Source organism: Manis pentadactyla, chromosome 11 (genome assembly GCF_030020395.1).
Source record: "Manis pentadactyla isolate mManPen7 chromosome 11, mManPen7.hap1, whole genome shotgun sequence".
Lineage (NCBI taxonomy): Eukaryota > Metazoa > Chordata > Mammalia > Pholidota > Manidae > Manis > Manis pentadactyla.
The window spans coordinates 50,035,352-50,053,928 of NC_080029.1; the positions used below are offsets into that span (position 1 = coordinate 50,035,352).

The 18,577-nt window shown below is 33.6% G+C and overlaps 1 protein-coding gene across 3 annotated transcripts in view; it reads left to right on the forward strand.

Moving 5' to 3' along the window:
• Window positions 1-18,577, forward strand: part of NEMF (nuclear export mediator factor) — a 49,256-nt gene that overhangs the window by 23,582 nt on the left and 7,097 nt on the right. For all 3 annotated transcript variants that reach the window (XM_057488481.1, XM_057488480.1, XM_036917110.2), the window contains 10 exons: window positions 3,046-3,149; window positions 4,507-4,569; window positions 8,962-9,074; window positions 10,459-10,516; window positions 10,951-11,009; window positions 11,098-11,218; window positions 12,349-12,628; window positions 13,375-13,417; window positions 13,564-13,613; window positions 16,726-16,879. In XM_057488481.1, coding sequence (XP_057344464.1) covers window positions 3,046-3,149; window positions 4,507-4,569; window positions 8,962-9,074; window positions 10,459-10,516; window positions 10,951-11,009; window positions 11,098-11,218; window positions 12,349-12,628; window positions 13,375-13,417; window positions 13,564-13,613; window positions 16,726-16,879 — 1,045 coding nt within the window. The remainder of the gene's footprint in view (window positions 1-3,045; window positions 3,150-4,506; window positions 4,570-8,961; window positions 9,075-10,458; window positions 10,517-10,950; window positions 11,010-11,097; window positions 11,219-12,348; window positions 12,629-13,374; window positions 13,418-13,563; window positions 13,614-16,725; window positions 16,880-18,577) is intronic.

Below are 18,577 nucleotides of genomic sequence, written 5' to 3' on the forward strand. Positions count from 1 at the left end.
GTCTTTAGCTTTCTTCCTATTCAGCTGGACTCATTTCCCAAAAAAGATTGCTTTATCTCTCCTGCTTGTAATGTGAAGACCTGGCTTGTCAGCGTTTTGGGAGCTCAGTGAGGATAATAGGCTGGGGAGTCGTAGTATCCAGTAATCCATATATTTATTTCATTGCCCTGTTTTACATATTTCCCTTACTTACAACTGTGCCACATTTCCCCTAGTCTAAAGGGAAATTTTTTTTGTATCCCTTCCAGAGAATTAATTTCTGGCCTTCTATTAAACACTGGTGTGGAAGAGGGAGTCACCATGTTCAGAGCTGGAAAGAAGATCTAGCGAAGTAACTGCTTTTTGATCAGACTTTGAGCCAGTCCTGTTTTCAACCCCATCTGAAGCCTTACATCTAGCAGTACCAACTGCTGCTATTTTCAGCTTTTTCTAGGTCACACAGTGTAAATGGACTTGTTTCTTGGCTTTTTCCACTGCCAGCTCAAAATTCAGCATCTTGAGTCTGATCATTCATCCATTTATTTTAGTTTTCAAAATTTTTTTGTTCCTCCCACCACTGCCCCCCATCTATGTTGGTGAATAGAATTGACCTGTGATTTTCACTTCTTAGAATGTTCTTGTTAGGTATTGGAATCAAGATTATATTACTCAATCAAACAAATTGGGAGGTATTCCTTTAACAGTTGTCCTTAAATATTTTATGGAATTCACCTGTGAAGCTGGATAGTCCTGGAATTTTCTTTATGGAAAAATTTTCCATTAAAGATTCTAATTTTCAGTAGATAATAAGGATTATTAAGATTTTTTTAGTTTTGGTTAGCAGTTGTTTTCTAAGACTTTGTCTATTTTATCTGAAGTTGAAATATACAAAAAAGTTTTTTAATATTCCCATATAACTTTTTAAGATCTCTAGGATCTTTAATTAATCTTCCTTTTCATTCATGATAGTTGTTATTTGTGCCTTCTCTTTTTCTTGATTATTCTTACCAGAGGATATTCAATTTTATTTTCAGTTGTATTGTCTTTAAAGAACCAGTTTTTGATTGTTGATCTCCTCTATTAGGTATGTGTTCTCTATTTTATAATTTTCATCCTTCTACTTTTCTTCGGGATTCATTTGTAGTTCCCTTTCTGATTTCTTGAGATAGAAACTTAGTTATTGTTTTTTATTTTTACTGCAGCTTTTCTTTTTTAATATATGTTTAAGGCAGAAATTTCCCTTTAAGCCTGGCTTTAACTGCATCTAAAAAGTTTTGTTATGTAATATTTTTATTAACTTTTATGTCAGAATATATCCTAATTTCTACTAGGATTTTTCACCCATGCATTATTAGAAGGATGTATTTATTATCTTCCCAACATGTGGGGCTATTTTTTTTTGTTACTGACTTCTAGTTTACTTTGCGTAATGGTCAGAGATGGTATTCTGAACTGCCTCAATTCTTTGACATTTGTTTTTGAGACTTGCTTTATGACCCCGCATATTTATGGTCAGCTTTAGTTATAAATGTTTCATATATAGTTGAAAAGAGTCTCTATTCTATAGTTGTTGGGTACATTTCTCTAAATATTCATTAGGTCACTTATTAATCATGTTCAAATCTGTCATTTTTACTAATTCTTTTAATGATTACTGAGAGAGGGGGTGTTGAATATCATACAATTGTGGATTTGTCTGTTTCTCCTTTTACTTTTGCCAGTTTTTGCTTTATATATTTGAGGCTGTATAATTAGGTGAAAAAATTTAGAACAGTTACATCTTCCTGGTGAACTGAGCCTTGTTATTAACTTTAATAAAGTGATCTTTTAGCTTGTAACTATTTTTTTCCTTCTGTGTGAGACATTAAAACTAAACAGCTTTCTTTTGGTTAGTGTTTGCATGGTATATTTTTTTCCATTACTGTATTTCAACCTTTTTATATCCTTATATTTTAAAGGATTGTATATGTCATTGTTATTTTCCAGTCTAACAGTCCTGGCATTTTACCTGGAGAATTAACCACATTTACATTTAATGTAGTTTCTGATATATTTGGGTTTAAATATATGTATCTTACTATTTGCTATTTGTCCCATTTGCTCTGTGTTTTTTGTCTGCCTCATTGTTTTCTTTTAATTGATATTTTTTGCTTTTTGGTCTGCTAGTTATACATTCCTTTACTAGGAAAATTACAAAATACATCCTTGATTTATATTTCTCACTTTGTCCTTTTGGGTTTATGTCTTTTTACAAAGCTCTTTATCATCAGTAAGTGAGTGTTTAAACAAGGATAGTACATTCACTCAATGATGAGAGAAGATGTATTTTCAAATGAAAAAAGAAAGCCATTTGCAGAGCACTATCTGTGTGTCTAATAAAGAGAAAAGGTTTAGAATAAGCATTTAATTTTAGCTTTTGTATGTATACAGAAATTCTGGAGAAGAATACATAGGAGGCTAATCACAATGGCTCCCTGTTTCTTAGTGGTGATGAGAACTAAAGGGATGCAGGATCTCTCTGTATACTTTATAATGTAATTAAGAAATTTTTGAACTACATATTATTCAAAAATCAGATTAGGAAACAGGGATAAAATCCTTTTTCTATTACATTTTGCAAGTATGAGGTAGTGTAGTTTAATGTCTGTGCTCAATATCATCTTCAAACAAGTTTTTAAATTGTAGATTAAGTCATGAAGAATGTTATCATGGTAGTCATAGTATGTGATGTAGGAAATATTTGTGTTCATCTCTATTGCTTGTTATTTTCTAATGTCATACAAAAGTTCTTTGAGTTTAAGAAGGCTATGTATATGAGAGGGAGATAAGGAGAGAACATTTCTTTTAAACAGAATTTAATTGCTTTCTTCTAAGATTGTCTTAAGAAAATCATAGGGCAATTTGTATTACAGGTTTTCAAAAAATTCATCTTGATGCCTTAGGAAATTAAACCATCAAGTTATCTTAACCTACACAAGTAGGATAGCTTTATGTTTTGTTTTGTCTGTAAAATTCAGGTGACTATAAAAGAAAAGAAATGTTAACTTTTTTTCTTCGATTTGACAGGTTTGAGAAATTTCTGTGGTTCATTAGCTCAGAGAACTATCTAATTATAGGTGGACGAGATCAGCAACAGAATGAAATAATTGTGAAAAGATATTTGACAACAGGTAGGTAAGATGAAAATTCTAAAGAATTTTCTCTTAAGTAATTAGATCGGTTATTTCAGTATTAAATGTAGATTTTCATCTTATACTCCTTTGTTTGACAGAATCAGAGTTAGATGCTTGATGGTTTACTAATTGCTGAATGTGTGCTTTGAAACTTAATTCTCATTTAAGTGAATATTCCTAAAGTAGTAATGTTGAGCTAATCTGCAGTATTGGACTTTTGATTTTTTACTACATTAACAAAACTTTCAATCTTCCAAAGTCATTGTAGAGCAAATACGTAAAGGCTTATTTTTTCAGTGCTGAAGGTTGTAACCTTTTTTTCCCATTTAGAAACAGGACTTGAACTCTGTGGCATAGGCCTCTCATTTATTTTTATTTGTTGGCTGATCACTACCACCTCACTGGTTGAACCTTCAGTGTGGGTATCAGAAATCATTAATCAATATCAGAGTTAATCTGATGTCCACTAAAGTTCTTGAACCAGGAAAGAAAGTAACAGGGTGCATGGTCCTCATGGTTTGTCTCCTCTAGCTCTTTTCATTGAGCTGAGGCTGTTGTGGGGCAGTGTAGGTTTTGTTCTCTTTTGAGTGTCAAATCCTAGACTGCCCATGGAAAGCAATGGCTGCTTGTTTTACCTGTTAGGAACCATGCACTTTCCTTTTCCTTGTTTGACCGTTTACTGCTGAATTAATCTCTGCTCATTTGTTCATTCACGGCTATCACACACTTAGAATAAAATGCAAAGTTCTTATGTCTTATAAGGCCCTTGGCTTCTTCTCTAGCATATTTCTTACCACTCTCCCCTCAGTTTGGTCTCCTGACTGCTACTTATACACATCAAAATCCACAGTCCTCAGGACCTTTGTGCTCCATGTATCTCTCATCTGCCAGCAGGGTAGCCTGGGCTTGCTTACGTGGTAAAGCATCTCAGCAGTTTCTGAGAGAAAAAGAGGAAGCACCCAAAGCTTTCAAAGCCTGGGCTGGAAGCTGGCAATTGGTCACATCTGCCACATTCTACTGGCCAAGGCAGGTCACAGGGAAGGCCCACATTTAAGGGATGGGGAAGTGGGCTCTACTCCTTGATGGGAGAATCTTCAAGGTCACAGAGCAAAGAGGTGTGGATAGAGGGAGGGAAAGAACTGTGACCATTTTGTAATCCACCAATTAGCATTGCTTTCCTACAAGGATGCCTATGAGAAATTACCCAGAGATGGGACATGGACTTTTCTTGATATGCTTTCTTATCCCTTTTAGATTTTGAACCCATTAAATAAACAAACAAATAAATACATACATACATTCAACTTTAAAAAAGAAACAGGACTTAAAGTATCATTTCTTACTTGTTTTTAAGGGGACATTTATGTACATGCTGATCTTCATGGAGCTACTAGTTGTGTAATTAAGAATCAAACAGGTAATACATTTCTGTTATTCCGAACTTTAATTCTTCTCTTTAAGATACTTTTGACTATAAGACAAAATAGTTAAAGAGCAAAAATTGTTAACAGAGATGAAAAAGAACACTTTTAATGATAAAAACATCATTCCATCAATAAGATATAACAATTATACATGCACCCAACAACAGAGCCCTAGAATACATGAAGCAAAATCTGACAGATCAAAGGGAGAAATAGACAATTCAACAGTAATAGTTCAGTTCTTCAGTACCTAACTTTCAATCATAGATACCATAACTAGATACAGTACTAATAAGAAAACAGAAGATTTGAAGAACACAATCAGTTAACTAGATCTAACACATATCTCTAATACTCTCCACCTAACAACAGGAGATTGATTAGTCATTCTTCTCAAGTGCACACAGAACATACTCCAGTATAGACCATATAATAGTCTATAAAATAAGTCTCAATAAATTTAAAACTATTGAAATCATACAAAGTTAATTTTCTGGCTATATTGGAGTGAAATTAGAAGGCGCCAATAGAAGAAAGTTTGGGAAATTACCAAATGTGTGGAAATTTAAATAACACACTTATAAATAACCAGTGGGTCAGAGAGGAAATCACAGTGGGTTAGAAAATACTTTGAGATGAGTGGAATGGAAACACACTGTATTAAAACTTATGAAATGCAACTAAAGAAGTGTTCAGAGAGAAATTTATAGCTGTTATGCTTATAATAAAACAGAAAACTGTTGTACACCAAAAATCATTATAATATTGTGTATCAACCATATTTTTTTTAAAAAGTAACAAAACTATATGGTACGATCTAGAAAAAGAAAAGCAAATAACCCATAGTGAGAAAGGAAGGAAATAAGAAAAACACAGTGGAAATAAGTGAAACACAGTATAGAAGAATAGAGAAAATCAAACCAAACCAAGTTTGGTTCTCTGGAAAGATCAACGAAGCCGATCAACTTTTAGATAGACTGACCAAAAAAATAAGATTCCAATTCAGGAATGAAAGAGGCGATATTATGACCAGCTTTACAGAAATCAAAAGGATAAATTAAAAAATAATAAGGAAATGTACACAAGCTTCCTCTTATACCATTTTAGAGTTACTTGTATTCTGCCATGTGGTTATAAGACAATAGAACTTAGTTTTTGCATATGTGGCCTCTTTATCTGAAAAGGGAACTTTTCACATTGATAAACAGTCAAATCCATAGTCTGTACCTGAAGCACTTACTAAATTATGTCAGAAGCTACATTTGTAGGGGAAAAAAAGGATTATAAGGACATACTATGTACAGTTATATATGGCAACAAATTAGATAATCTAGATGACCGGGGCAAATTCCTAGAAAAACACAAATTATCAAAGCTTACTGCAGGTGCAGTACAAAAATCAAAACAAACCTGTAATAAGTAGGTTTTATTACAAGATTGGATTAGTAATAAAAAGAAAAAGAAAAACAACCCTGCTCACAAAAATAAGATCAGACCCAGATGGCCTCACTGGTGAATTCTACCAAACTTTTAAAGAAGATTGAACATCAGTCCTTTACAAACTCTTCCAAATAAATGGAAGAGGTGAGAACACTTCTGAACTTGCTCTATAAAGTTGGTATTATCTTAATAACAAAACCAGACAAAGACATCACAAGAAAAGACCATTATTGCCTATGAATATAGACAAACATCCTCAACAAATTGTTAGCAAACTGAATCCAGCATTATATTAAAAGGACTGTATACCATGACAAAATGGGGTTTATCCCAGGAATGCAAGGCTGGTTTAATTTTTGAAAATATATGTAATATAGTCTGTTACTGGATCAAGGATAGTAACCACATGATCATCTCAGTTGATGCAGAAAAAGCCCTTGGTAGTAATCCAACACTGATTTGTGATTAAAAACATTCTAAGTAGGAATAGAAGGAAACTTCCTCAACTTGGTAAAGAACATCCATGAAAACCCACAGCTAACACAGTATTTAATGGTGAGACTGAAACCCCTTCCCTTAGGATCCAGGGACAAGATAAGCATGTCTGTCCTTGCCACTTCTATTCAATATTGTATTGGAGTTCTGAGTAGGCTGTCAGGCAATAAAAATAAATAAAAAATATCCAGATTGGTAAGGACCAAGTAAAACTCACTTTTTTGTAGATGACATGATCTTAAATATTCACAACCTTAAGGAATCCACCAAAAATTAATAATTAGTAAGTTCAGCAATGTCCAAGATGAAAATACAAAAGTCAGTTGTATTTCTATACACTATCAATGATCAATACTAAAAGGAAATTAATAAAACAGCCATTGATAATAGCATTAAAAATAATAAAATACTTAGGAATGAACTTGCCAAAAAGAAGTGCAAGACATATACCCCAAACTATAAAACATTGTTGAAAGAAGTTAAAGACTACCTAAATAAATGGAAAGAGTCAGTGATTGTGGATTAGAAGTCTTAATATTGTTCTGATGGCAACACTTCCTATATTAATCTGCAGATTCAGTGCAATCCCTCTTGAAATTCCAGTTGCATTTTTTTTTTATAGAGATGGGCAAGCTGATCCTAAAATTCATATGGAAATACCAAGGACCCAGATTAGCTAAGTCATTCTTGAAGAACAAAACTGGAGGATTTCACGTCCTGATTTCAAAGCCTCCTACAAAGCAACAGTAATCAAGACAGTGTGGTACTGGCATGAAGATGGACAGATAGATCAGTGAAGAGAATTGGGATTCCTTGTTTATGATCAGTTGATTTTCAACAAGGGTGCCAAGGCCATTTGTTGGGGATAAAGTAATATTTTCAATAAATGGTACTGGGACTAATACCTATGTGCAAAAGAATGAAGTTTGACCCCTACTTCACACCATTTACAAAAATTAAATGCCTCAAAGACCTAAGGTAAAACTATATAATTTATTTAAGGTAAAACTATAAAATTATTGGAAGCAGGTATGGTGTAAGTCTTCATAATTTTGGGCCTGGAAGTCGTTTTATAGATATGGCACCAAAAACATAAGCAACCAAAGAAAAAATAGATAAATTGGACTTAGTAAAAATTAAAAACCTTAATTCAAAGGACACTGTCAAGGAAGCGAAAAGGTAACCCTCAGAATAGGAGAAAATATTTGCAAATCGTTTATCCGATAAAGGACCAGTATCTAAAATTTTAAGATTCAACAAGAAAAAGAAAAAAAATTTCCAATTTAAAAATGAGCAAAGGATTCAAATAGATTTTTTACCAAAGATTCACAAATGGCTAATAAGCGCAATAAGATGCTCAGCATCACTCGTCTTTAGGAAAATGAAAAAAAAAGCATAGTGAGATACTACATCACACCCAGTAGAATTGTTATCATGAAAAAAACAGACAATAGCAAGTGTTGGTGAGTATGTGGAGGGTTTCGAATCCTACATTGCTGTTGGGAATGGAAAATGATGCAGCTTCAACAGAAAATAGTTTGGCAGGTCCTTAAAGAATTAAACACAGAACATACTGTGACCCAGGAATTCCACTCTTAGGTATATACCCAACATCACTGAAAGCATGTACACATAAAATTGGTTTGCAGATATTCGTAGCAGCATTACTTACAATAGCCAATGAATGGAAACAATGCAGATGTCTGTCAGTTGATGAATAAACAAAATATGATTGTATCCATATAATGGGATGTTATTCAGTCTTAAAAAGAAATGTAGTGCTAACACATGCTTTAAAATAGATGAACCTTGGAAACATGCTAAGTAAAAAGTCAGACCCATATGATTCCTTTTATATGAAATTACAAAATAGGCAAATCCATAGAGACAGAAAGTAGATTAGTGATTGCCAGGGTCTGGAACAATGGAGCTAATAATTAATAAAAGGTTTCTTTTGAAGACGATGAAAATGTTCTGGAATTAGTGGAATTGCATTGCTTTATGTATATACTAAAAGTCGCTGAATTGTACACTTTATAAAAGGTGAATTTTATGGTTTGTAAATTATATCCCAGATAAAGAATATATGAGACCTAACTGTAGGAATATATTAATAATTGATCTTCATTTTGAGGGTTTAGGTGATCTGTAGTAATTCTGGAAGTTTTCTAAACTTTCAGTAGATTTTTCTAAATTATCCTTTCTGGAATGAAGTTAGAATTATTGATATAAGTGAGGATATTTCTTCTGTAACTTGTTTTATTAGACTTTTTAAAAGTTGGCTGTGTAAATACATTTTTAACACAATCTTCCTGTAATATTGAAGTAAAAATGTGGCATTAGTGTTTAAGCTATAAGAGGGTGGTGCCTGTCACGCTGCATGTAATGCTCATATCTTGTTCTGTAAAGAGTCTATGCTTTGGTAGTGAAGTGTCGTATCATTGCTGCAGGAGAACCAGTGCCCCCTCGGACTTTGACTGAAGCTGGCACAATGGCACTTTGCTACAGTGCTGCTTGGGATGCACGTGTCATCACCAGTGCTTGGTGGGTGTACCATCACCAGGTAATGAGGGCTGTGGTCCTTTTCCTTAATTTATTAAGACCTACTGTGTACAAATTTTGAGGACATACAAATGAAGAAGACAAGCAACAGTACCTACCTTGATAGAGCTGATATTTTGGTGTTGAAGAAAAATATATACATAATGTCAAGTAACAAGTGTTATAAAGTTTGTTTGTTTTTTAGTCAAGAGTAAGGAGAGAGAGTGGTAGGGACTACCATTTTGAATAAAGCATCAGGGAAGGCCTTTCTGGGAAGATAAGATTTGAGCAGACACCTAAAATGAAGAGAGGAGAGTGATGTATGTAGTTACGTGGCATAAAGAATGGGCCAGTTATGACTGGCACACAGACCTAAGAGGTGTCTCTCCTGTTCATCTTTGTTAGAGTTTTCTGAATTCTCTTGGCCCTTCTAGAAAAATAGGTATATCCAGTGGTTTTTTTATTCACTTGGCTTTTAGCAATTGTCCTTCTTTGTGGTTAGTGCTCTTTGATTTGATGATACTTCATTCCATATTTGACTTCACATTGCTATTGATTGTACATTTTCAAGAATTATAATTGATAATGATGTACTTTTACAAAGTCCTAAAGCTGCAATAAGATAAAAGGAGTTCAATACCATTATCCTCCCTTAGTTTTAGTCTCATTTTATATCTGTTTATATTTATTATTTTCTTCTGTGCTCTGATACTGAGTATTTAGGAAATTAATATCACTTCTGGGATTATATTTTCTGCCTCAGTTCTATTATAAAAGTGGCTTTAATTCTTTCATGAGTAGGTTTTTTTTTTGGATGAAATTTGGTGTTTTTAACCTCTCACATAACTATGGCTAATAAAGGTAACTCTCAGATTTTAGGGATATATAAAATGTATAAAATTTTTATACAGATGTATAAATCTTTTTTAAATTGTTGAATTTGCTTATTTCCTATTTTGCCAAATTAGAATATATATTTTAAAATCTTTTAACACCTTCATTTGTTACCAAAAAAAGTATCTCAGAAAAGGACTTCATTTAAAAAGTACAGTTTTATTTTAGTAAAGTAAATATATCACTTTTAGCAAATGGTAAGCATATTAAACTATCCTTATTTTTCTCCTTTTATCTCATACTAGAGGAAATGTGTGGACCAGTTCTGGCTCTAGTCCATGGCATTTGAAAATTATTGATGAAGTGTGTCCTTCATTATTTCTTCTCTTTGTTACTGCCAAAGATACATCCATCACTGAAGAGATTTCTATCCCTTTATTGTTGAGAATTGTTGCTAAATTATAAACTTTTCAGGACATAGTGCTGTTTACTTGAATATGATTTTACCTTCTTGAGTGAAGTTTAATAACTGTATTTCTTAAGATAAGAATAAATGTTATTGTGTTCCTCAGGTGTCTAAAACAGCACCAACTGGAGAATATTTGACAACAGGAAGCTTCATGATAAGAGGTAATGACTTGTCAATGGATTATGGAGATAGGTTGAGAGACCATCTGTTAACATTCTCAGAACAGAAACAAGTTATTCTGTTTTCATATTCTGCTATGAAATAAGGAAAATTTTGCCCTAGTGAGCAGATTTCGCATTTATCATGTCATCTCCATATGTATTTTTATTGATGAAAATATTCTTTCTTATAAAGTTACCAGGGTAAGAAAGTATTACATGCCCTTTTTTCTAAAAATAGATTATTCAGGGTCCAACTAACCCAAAAGATGAGAACAAGCATTCATATTTTTCTTAATTCCTGTTCCTATATATAATGCCAAATTCTTCATGACAGAGAAAAGGCAAAAAAATGTGACCATTGGTGTCAGATATTTTACAAGCATAAAATGGAAAAAATAGATTTTTAAAACGTTTATGTACATTATCTTTTGTAGGAAAAAAGAATTTCCTCCCTCCTTCATATCTAATGATGGGGTTTAGCTTCCTCTTTAAGGTACTCTTCATCTTCTTCATTATTTTTTTTCTGATTTTCATTATTCTTACTTAAAAGTTCCATAACTGAAAAAGAACTATTTCCGTAGGTAGATGAGTCTTGTATTTGGAGACATCGAGGTGAACGAAAAGTCAGAGTGCAGGATGAAGACATGGAGACACTGGCAAGTTGCACAAGTGAACTCATATCAGAAGAAATGGAACAACTAGGTAGTTTACAGATTTTAATAAAGTAGCTTATACTGTTCTCTATTGTCTAGTTTTCTAAAGTTTTAGAAGATCATACCTCCTTTAGGATCATTGAACTTTCAAAAAAACACTTGCTAAATTTTACTGAATTTTGTTTTGGACATGTTAAATATAGTTATTTTAGTGAATTATAAAGTATTCGGTCCATAACTACTATACTTGAGTGTATGTTTACATAGTAAAATGTATTTTCACTGTTTATTGGATAATATGTAAATGTGCTTAACAGAGGTAGACTCAGGTGGATATCAATGAGCATTTACTTTTAAGTTTAAGATTTAGAAGAGATACAAAGATGAGTTTATAACAACTGCAATTTCTCAGGAGAATTTAGCTTGATTTAATAGTATATTTGTTTCAAGTGGAGGGCAATTTTATTCCAGTGGTTGGTTACCTACCTACTGAAAGGAACTAGGGAAAGTACGCCCTCTAAAAAATTTTTAGTTTTTCTTTGTCATAGGGCCATTCTTTTTAGGAGTAATATTGCACTGTTTGTTGACTACTGTAGTACATAATACTATTTTTTTGAATTTTCACCATGTTCCTAACACAGTACAAAGTGTATTATTTACATTATTTTTTATTGAATTTTCACAACCATCCTTATCAGCAAGTGGGGTGCTGGCTTTTCATTTTATAGGTGACCCAACCAAACCATATTATTGCTACTAGACAAGTGTTCCTTTTGCAAAAGTATAAACACCTGCTGTGTGCCAGTTCTGTAACGTGTATTGTCTCATTTAGTTCTCATGTGCAAATTATAATAAAAGTGGCAGAATTTATAGAACGACTTCTCTTGTCTTCCTTTTTGGAAATACCTAACCAAGACAACTTGTAGTTTTCATTGTAGAAATGGTTGCAATGTTCAAGAAATTAATTGTGGTAAGGGATCTTGGAGATCATTTATTCCAGCCAATTCATGATACAGACTCTCCTTTGTCCACGTTAGAGTATCCTTTGGGATGCTTAGGCATTTTTCTGGTGATATTTTTGAGAAAAGAGGAGTCAATAAAATATTTTTATGAAGTTCTCAAGGAAATCATTAGTTTTGTTGCGCCAGCACTCTGACTTTTCTTATGGTAACTCTACAGAAGGAGGTGACAGTAGCAGTGAGGAAGATAAAGAGGAATTACAAGAAACCCCTGTGGACGTGGAACTCATGACTCACGTTGACCAAGAGGATATTACTATTCAGAGTGGTGGAGATGAACTTAATGAAGAACTAATTCAGGAAGAAAGCTCTGAAGATGAAGGAGAATCTGAAGAGGTGGTAAAAGATCAGGAAGCTATTGTTAAAATGAAGGATGAAGAAGAAGAGACACTGAATTATCCTGATACTACCATTGATTTGTCCCACCTTCAATCCCAAAGGTAACTAAAAACCCCTTAATATTAAATTTTATTTTGTAATCTGGGAATGATGAAGAGTTAATCTTTACAAAGGTAACACCAAGATTAACTTTAGTTCTTTTATCCTTCATTGTCCTATGGTCTTACTATTTTTATACCATTTGGTTGGGGGTATAAAAGATCTTTCAGAAGAAATTCCCAGGAATCAGGGTAGGAAAATACAGTAAGTATGAAAGTGGCCAAACTAGGTCAAAATAAAAACAAGTAAAATGGTTATAAATGCTAATAATACAAGAAAGGAAATTCCATTAAAAAAAATAAGTTGTTTTAGTCTTTAATGTCTTACTGATCACCAAGTAAACAATACAATAGTTATAAAAGTCTTACCATTGGAGTAGTTAAGAATGGCATAGGAGTCAGACCACAGTTGAGTTTCAAGGTGTGCAAGTTACTTTATGACTAAGCTTCAGTTTTCCTCTTGGTAAAAAATGGAATGGTACCCCTTTCGTTGGGTTTTGGTGAAGGTTATATGCACGTGCAAAGCATCTCAAAGTGCCTGCTACATAGTAAGTGTTCAGTACGTGTCAGCTGTTTAAGAATATATTTAAAAGTGTGAGATGAGAAATTTGATTATATTTTTTCTAATTTTACCAAATTTGAAAATTCATAGGGTTGCCAGTAGTTAAGAGTATATGATAGAATATTTTGGGACTTTGTAAATGAACGTCTTTTGCAGGCTAGTGGACTCTTCCTGTTTGTTTTCATAGGTCCCTCCAGAAATTGGCTTCAAAAGAGGAATCTTCTAATATGGTAAGCCATTTTCAAAGTTTATAAAGGACATTTATCATGTCCTTCTCACTGAATAGAGTAATTTTCTAGTTTTTTTATTTTACTTTTTGAAAAACTAATAGTAGTGATGTTATTGTTTGTATTTGTTTTTTGTTTAATTTTAATAGAGTGAAAGTAAGTTACAGAGCCGGAGACATCTGTCAGCCAAGGAAAGAAGGTAAACATATTTGTGTTTTCTAACTGAAAAGCATGTAAATTTTTTTAAATTAACAATTCAATTATGACATACCACTTGGCTATTCTAAACACCTCTCATTAAAATCATGAAAATTCAGCATAAATCTTGTTCAGTTTTCAACATTCAGCTCTAGGAGGCTTTTCTGTCTTAGGGCCCTAATATGTCACTATAATGAGTAAGCGAGGTAGGTCCAGTAACACAAGACAGATCTTTTATATGTAAGTATGTATAGTGATTACACTGTAAATAGACAGGCTGGTTCTAGAGTAATATTGACAGGAATAAACAGTAGTACTTGAAATTAATTAGGAAAGTTCTTCTAAAAGAGCAGTCTTGGTTTCTTTCATTTTAAAATATAGCAGGTCTCAGGAGGCAAATAGAAAGATGAGGGGGAAGGAAAGGGACAATGAAGGAATTACTATAAAGTGAAAAAGTCTGAAACATAAAGCATTTCAGGAAGAGGCCCTAGGTTGGAATGGATCATAAACCGTTTTGTTTGAAAGAGAAGATCATTAAACAATTACAGAGAACTCTCTGAGTAAGTACATGGCACTGTGCTGGACACCAAGTATGCAAAGAGGTAAAATACAAAGCTTGTGCCTTCAGCTTTTCAGTCTGGGATTTAAGAAACAGCCATCAGTCCCTAATGATACAATATTTTAGGAATAAGACCACAGAAGAAAATCACATGGCCAACAGGCACATGAAAAGATGCTCCACATTGCTAATCACCAGGGAAATGCATATTAAAACCACAATGAGATATCAACTCACACCAGTTAGGATGGCCAACATCCATAAGACAAGAAATAACAAATGCTGGCAAGGATGCCGAGAAAGGGGAACCCTCCTATACTGCTGGTGGGAATGTAAATTAGTTCGACCATTGTGGAAAGCAATATGGAGGTTCCTCAAAAAACTAAAAATAGAAATACTACTTGACCCAGGAATTCCACTCCTAGGAATTTACCCTAAGAAAACAGAATCCCTGACTGAAAAAGACATATGCATCCCTATGTTTCTCGCAGCCTATTTACAATAGCCAAGATATGGAAGCAACCTAAGTGTCCATCAGTAAATGATTGGATAAAGAAGATGTGGTACATATATCCAATGGAACATTATTCAGCCATAAAAAGAAAACAGATCCTACCATTTGCAGCAACATGGATGGAGCTTAGAGGGTATTATGCTCAGTGAAATAAGCCAGGTGGAAAAAGACAAGTACCAAATGATTTCCCTCATTTGTAGAGTGTAGCAACAGAGCAAAACTGAAGGAACAAAACAGCAGCAGACTCACAGATGCTGAGAAGGGACTAGCAGTTACCAAAGGTAGGGGTGGTGGAGGGTGGATGGGGAGGGAGGAAGAAGGGGTTAAGGGGCATTAAAATTAGCACTCACAATATAGGTAGGTCACAGGGATGGTAGTACAGCATGGAGAAGACAAGTAATGACTATAGCATCTTACTACACTGACAGTGACTGCAGTGGGGTTGTGGGGGGAACTGAGAAAATGGGTGAATGTTGAAACCACAATGTTACTCATGTGAAACCTTCATAAGATTGTATATCAATGATACCTTAATTAAAAAAAATATATATATATATATATATATATAAATATTTCAGGAGTAAGAAATTGCTCAGTTTAGGTGTTTTGGGAAATAGCCAACAGACTATATACCTTGAAGATATAATACTAGGATTAGGTAACTGCAGATACAGTCTCAGACTCCAAGGAAAATTAGCATGAACTAACTGGGGGCAGGAAGTAATATGTGTAGTGCTTTGGGGGAAATGATAGACTGAGGTGAAAAGAGCAGAGTTCATGTTTGTGAACTGGTAGATGATAAGATTGGCAAAGTGAATTTGGCCCAAAGTGGAGAAATTAAAATAAAAAGTTAAGTATTTTGGACTTTATCCTGAAAGTGATGTGAGGAGACATTTTGAAATTTTGGATATTGGATAACAAGGAAGATTAATCTAGAAGTTATTGTAGAACAGATTATGGGGGAAACATTGGAAGAAGTCTTGGTGGGAAGCAATGAAGACCTGGACATTGGTATTGGGAATAGAAGAGATTGCCCATGGAAAGCATTACAGCAATATAATTTCCCCCTTTCTCCTTAGTCTGCTTATTTTTTATCTATTTATTCAGCTAAACAAATGAACCAATGTTTTATTGAATACCTAAGATCTGCCAAGGCCATGCTTGATACAAAGACTACAAATCCTAGTGTCTGGTCCTCAAGATGTTGAGGGACCAAATGTAGCTAATGAGTAAGAATAAGTCAAGGTGACAATGTGTTGAGCCGGGATGACAGAAAGAATGATAGAGAAAAATGTTCAGCTTTTGTCTGTGTGATGATTTGTGCTTCTTTATTTACTGTAGCCTTATAATTACCAAGGTAAGCAGAAGCCATGATCTTTTTATTTTTATTTATTAAGGTTATCATTGATAAACACTCTTGTGAAGGTTTCACATGAAAAACAATGTGGTTACTGCATTCACTCATATTATTGAGTTCCCCCCATGCCCCATTGCAGTCACTGTCCATCAGTGTAGTAAGATGCCACAGATTCACTACTTGCCTTCTCTGTGCTACACTGTCTTTTTTGTGACCCCGCCACACCATATGTACTAAACATAATACCCCTCAATCCCCTTCTCCCTCCCTCCCCATCCACCCTCCCACACTCCTCCCCTTTGGTAACTGCTAGTCCCTTCTCTCATAGTCTGTGAGTTTGCTGCTGTTTTGTTCCTTCAGTTTTGCTTTGTTGTTATACTCCACAAATGAGGAAAATCATTTGGTATTTGTCTTTCTCTGCCTGACTTATTTCACTGAGCATAATACCCTCTAGCTCCATCCGTGTTGTTGCAAATGGTAGGATTTGTTTCTTATGGCTAAATAGTATTCCATTGTGTATATGTACCACATCTTCTTTATCCATTCATCTACTGATGGACACTTAGGTTGAGAAGCCATGGTCTGTTATATATTGTACATGTTCCCTTCCCCATGTAACTTTTCTAGGGCACTAAGAATTTGAGATTCTAAGGATTAGATATTTTCATTTCATTTGTATTTAGAGAAATGAAAAAGAAAAAGCTTCCAAGTGACTCAGGGGATTTAGAAGTGATAGAGGGAAAGGACAAAGAAAAGGAAAATACTCTACACATGGAAACTCATCAGAACACAAGCAAAAATGTCCCAGCTGTGCAGCCAATGAAGCGAGGACAGAAGGTAATAAAACTTGGGGTGGACTGTTAAAGTTAGTACTATATTGTTTATTAATAAAGTTGTGAGGTTTCTCTTCTAATTTTTTTTTCATTGAATTTTTAAAAGTTTAAGTAAAACAGAAGATGTAGGTAAAATCATGATAATCCTATGTGACGTCCTTTGAAATTTAAAAGATACAGAATTTAGGGATCGTAGAGATTGCTGTTCTGTGTTCCTTTAAGGTCGTCTAGACAGAAGCTCTCATTTTATGTAGAAGAGGAGAAGGAGATTGTGATTTGCCAGAGTCACTCAGCTAGTAAGTGGGAGTGCTAATCCTTATTGATAACTTAGTAGTTTTTCAGTTACTGATGCAATTTTGGTTAGAGTTCTTATTTATTTTATCAAAGGTGGGTGATGAAGAGGTTGAGAGTATAGAATATACATTTAAAAATACTGTTGCAATGTAAAAAAGAGGGGATTATGAACTAATATATCAGTGTATCTTTATAAAAGTGAAATTCCTTTGAAATCTTAATGAAGACCATGTTTTACGATCTTTCCTCCAACCGTAATAGTCAGAATTTCCTATTTTTTCCAGTGGGCCTCAAATAAATGAAGGATGTAATACACATATGGAAAGGAAGAATATAAATTCTCCCCATATTAATATGTTAATTCAACATGACTTTAATCAGAATTGAGATTTTTAATTAACTTGATAAAATAATTCTAAAGTTCATTTGAAACAGTAAATCCTAGAGAATAGCTAAGGAAATCTTGGGAATGACTTTTGAGGAGGGATTTCCCTACTAGGTAGCAAAACATTTAATGTTAGAATTATTAAAACACAATGGTATTAGCATAGGAACAACTAGATAGAGAAATGAAACAATAAAAATCTGGGCACAGGACCATTGATTATCTATTTAAATTTTTAATATGTGATAAAATAATATTACAGAATGGGAAAGTATGAAATATTCAAAATTAGTGGCTAAAAATAATATGTTTAAAAAATACCAAAGTAAATTCAGGGTGGAGAAAAGAACTGTCAATAAAATTTCAAGACAAACTGAAAAAAAGGAGAAAAAAGTAATATAAAAATGCTTATGTAAACAAGGGGAATTTTTTCACCCACCTGATTAGTAGATAATTCAGTCATTCAGGAAATGCTTGAGTGCATACCATGGGAATTACCAGCAGAAGTCCTAACAACACATCTACACTTTGACACAGCAATTCTACTTTAAGGAATTTATCCTAAAAAAAATCATGTGGATGATTAATATATGATATAAAATAATAAATAATATGGTGCACTTATGCAGTGAACTATTTTACAGATAGTTTAAGTTCTAAGGCAAATCTTGATGGAACTTTTTAATTAAAATACACTAAATTTTTTGTTTGTGGAAAACTCATCTTCAGAAATCTTACACATTGAGTCTTCCTGTCCATAAATATGTATTATAATTATGTAAGAATATTTTATATTCTTCAATAAAGATATATTTTCCCCTGGAGACTCATCTATTCCTTATTTTTCTTTTTATAAATGGTATATTCTTAAAACGTTCACTTCCTAGTTATTGCTGGTATGTGGCAAGACAATTTTTATATATTGATCTAGTAAGAGTAAATACTATTGAATATTTTAATACTTCATGTGTAGGCAGTCATATTATCTGCAAATAATCGCCTTTTCTTTCTAATCCTGATATC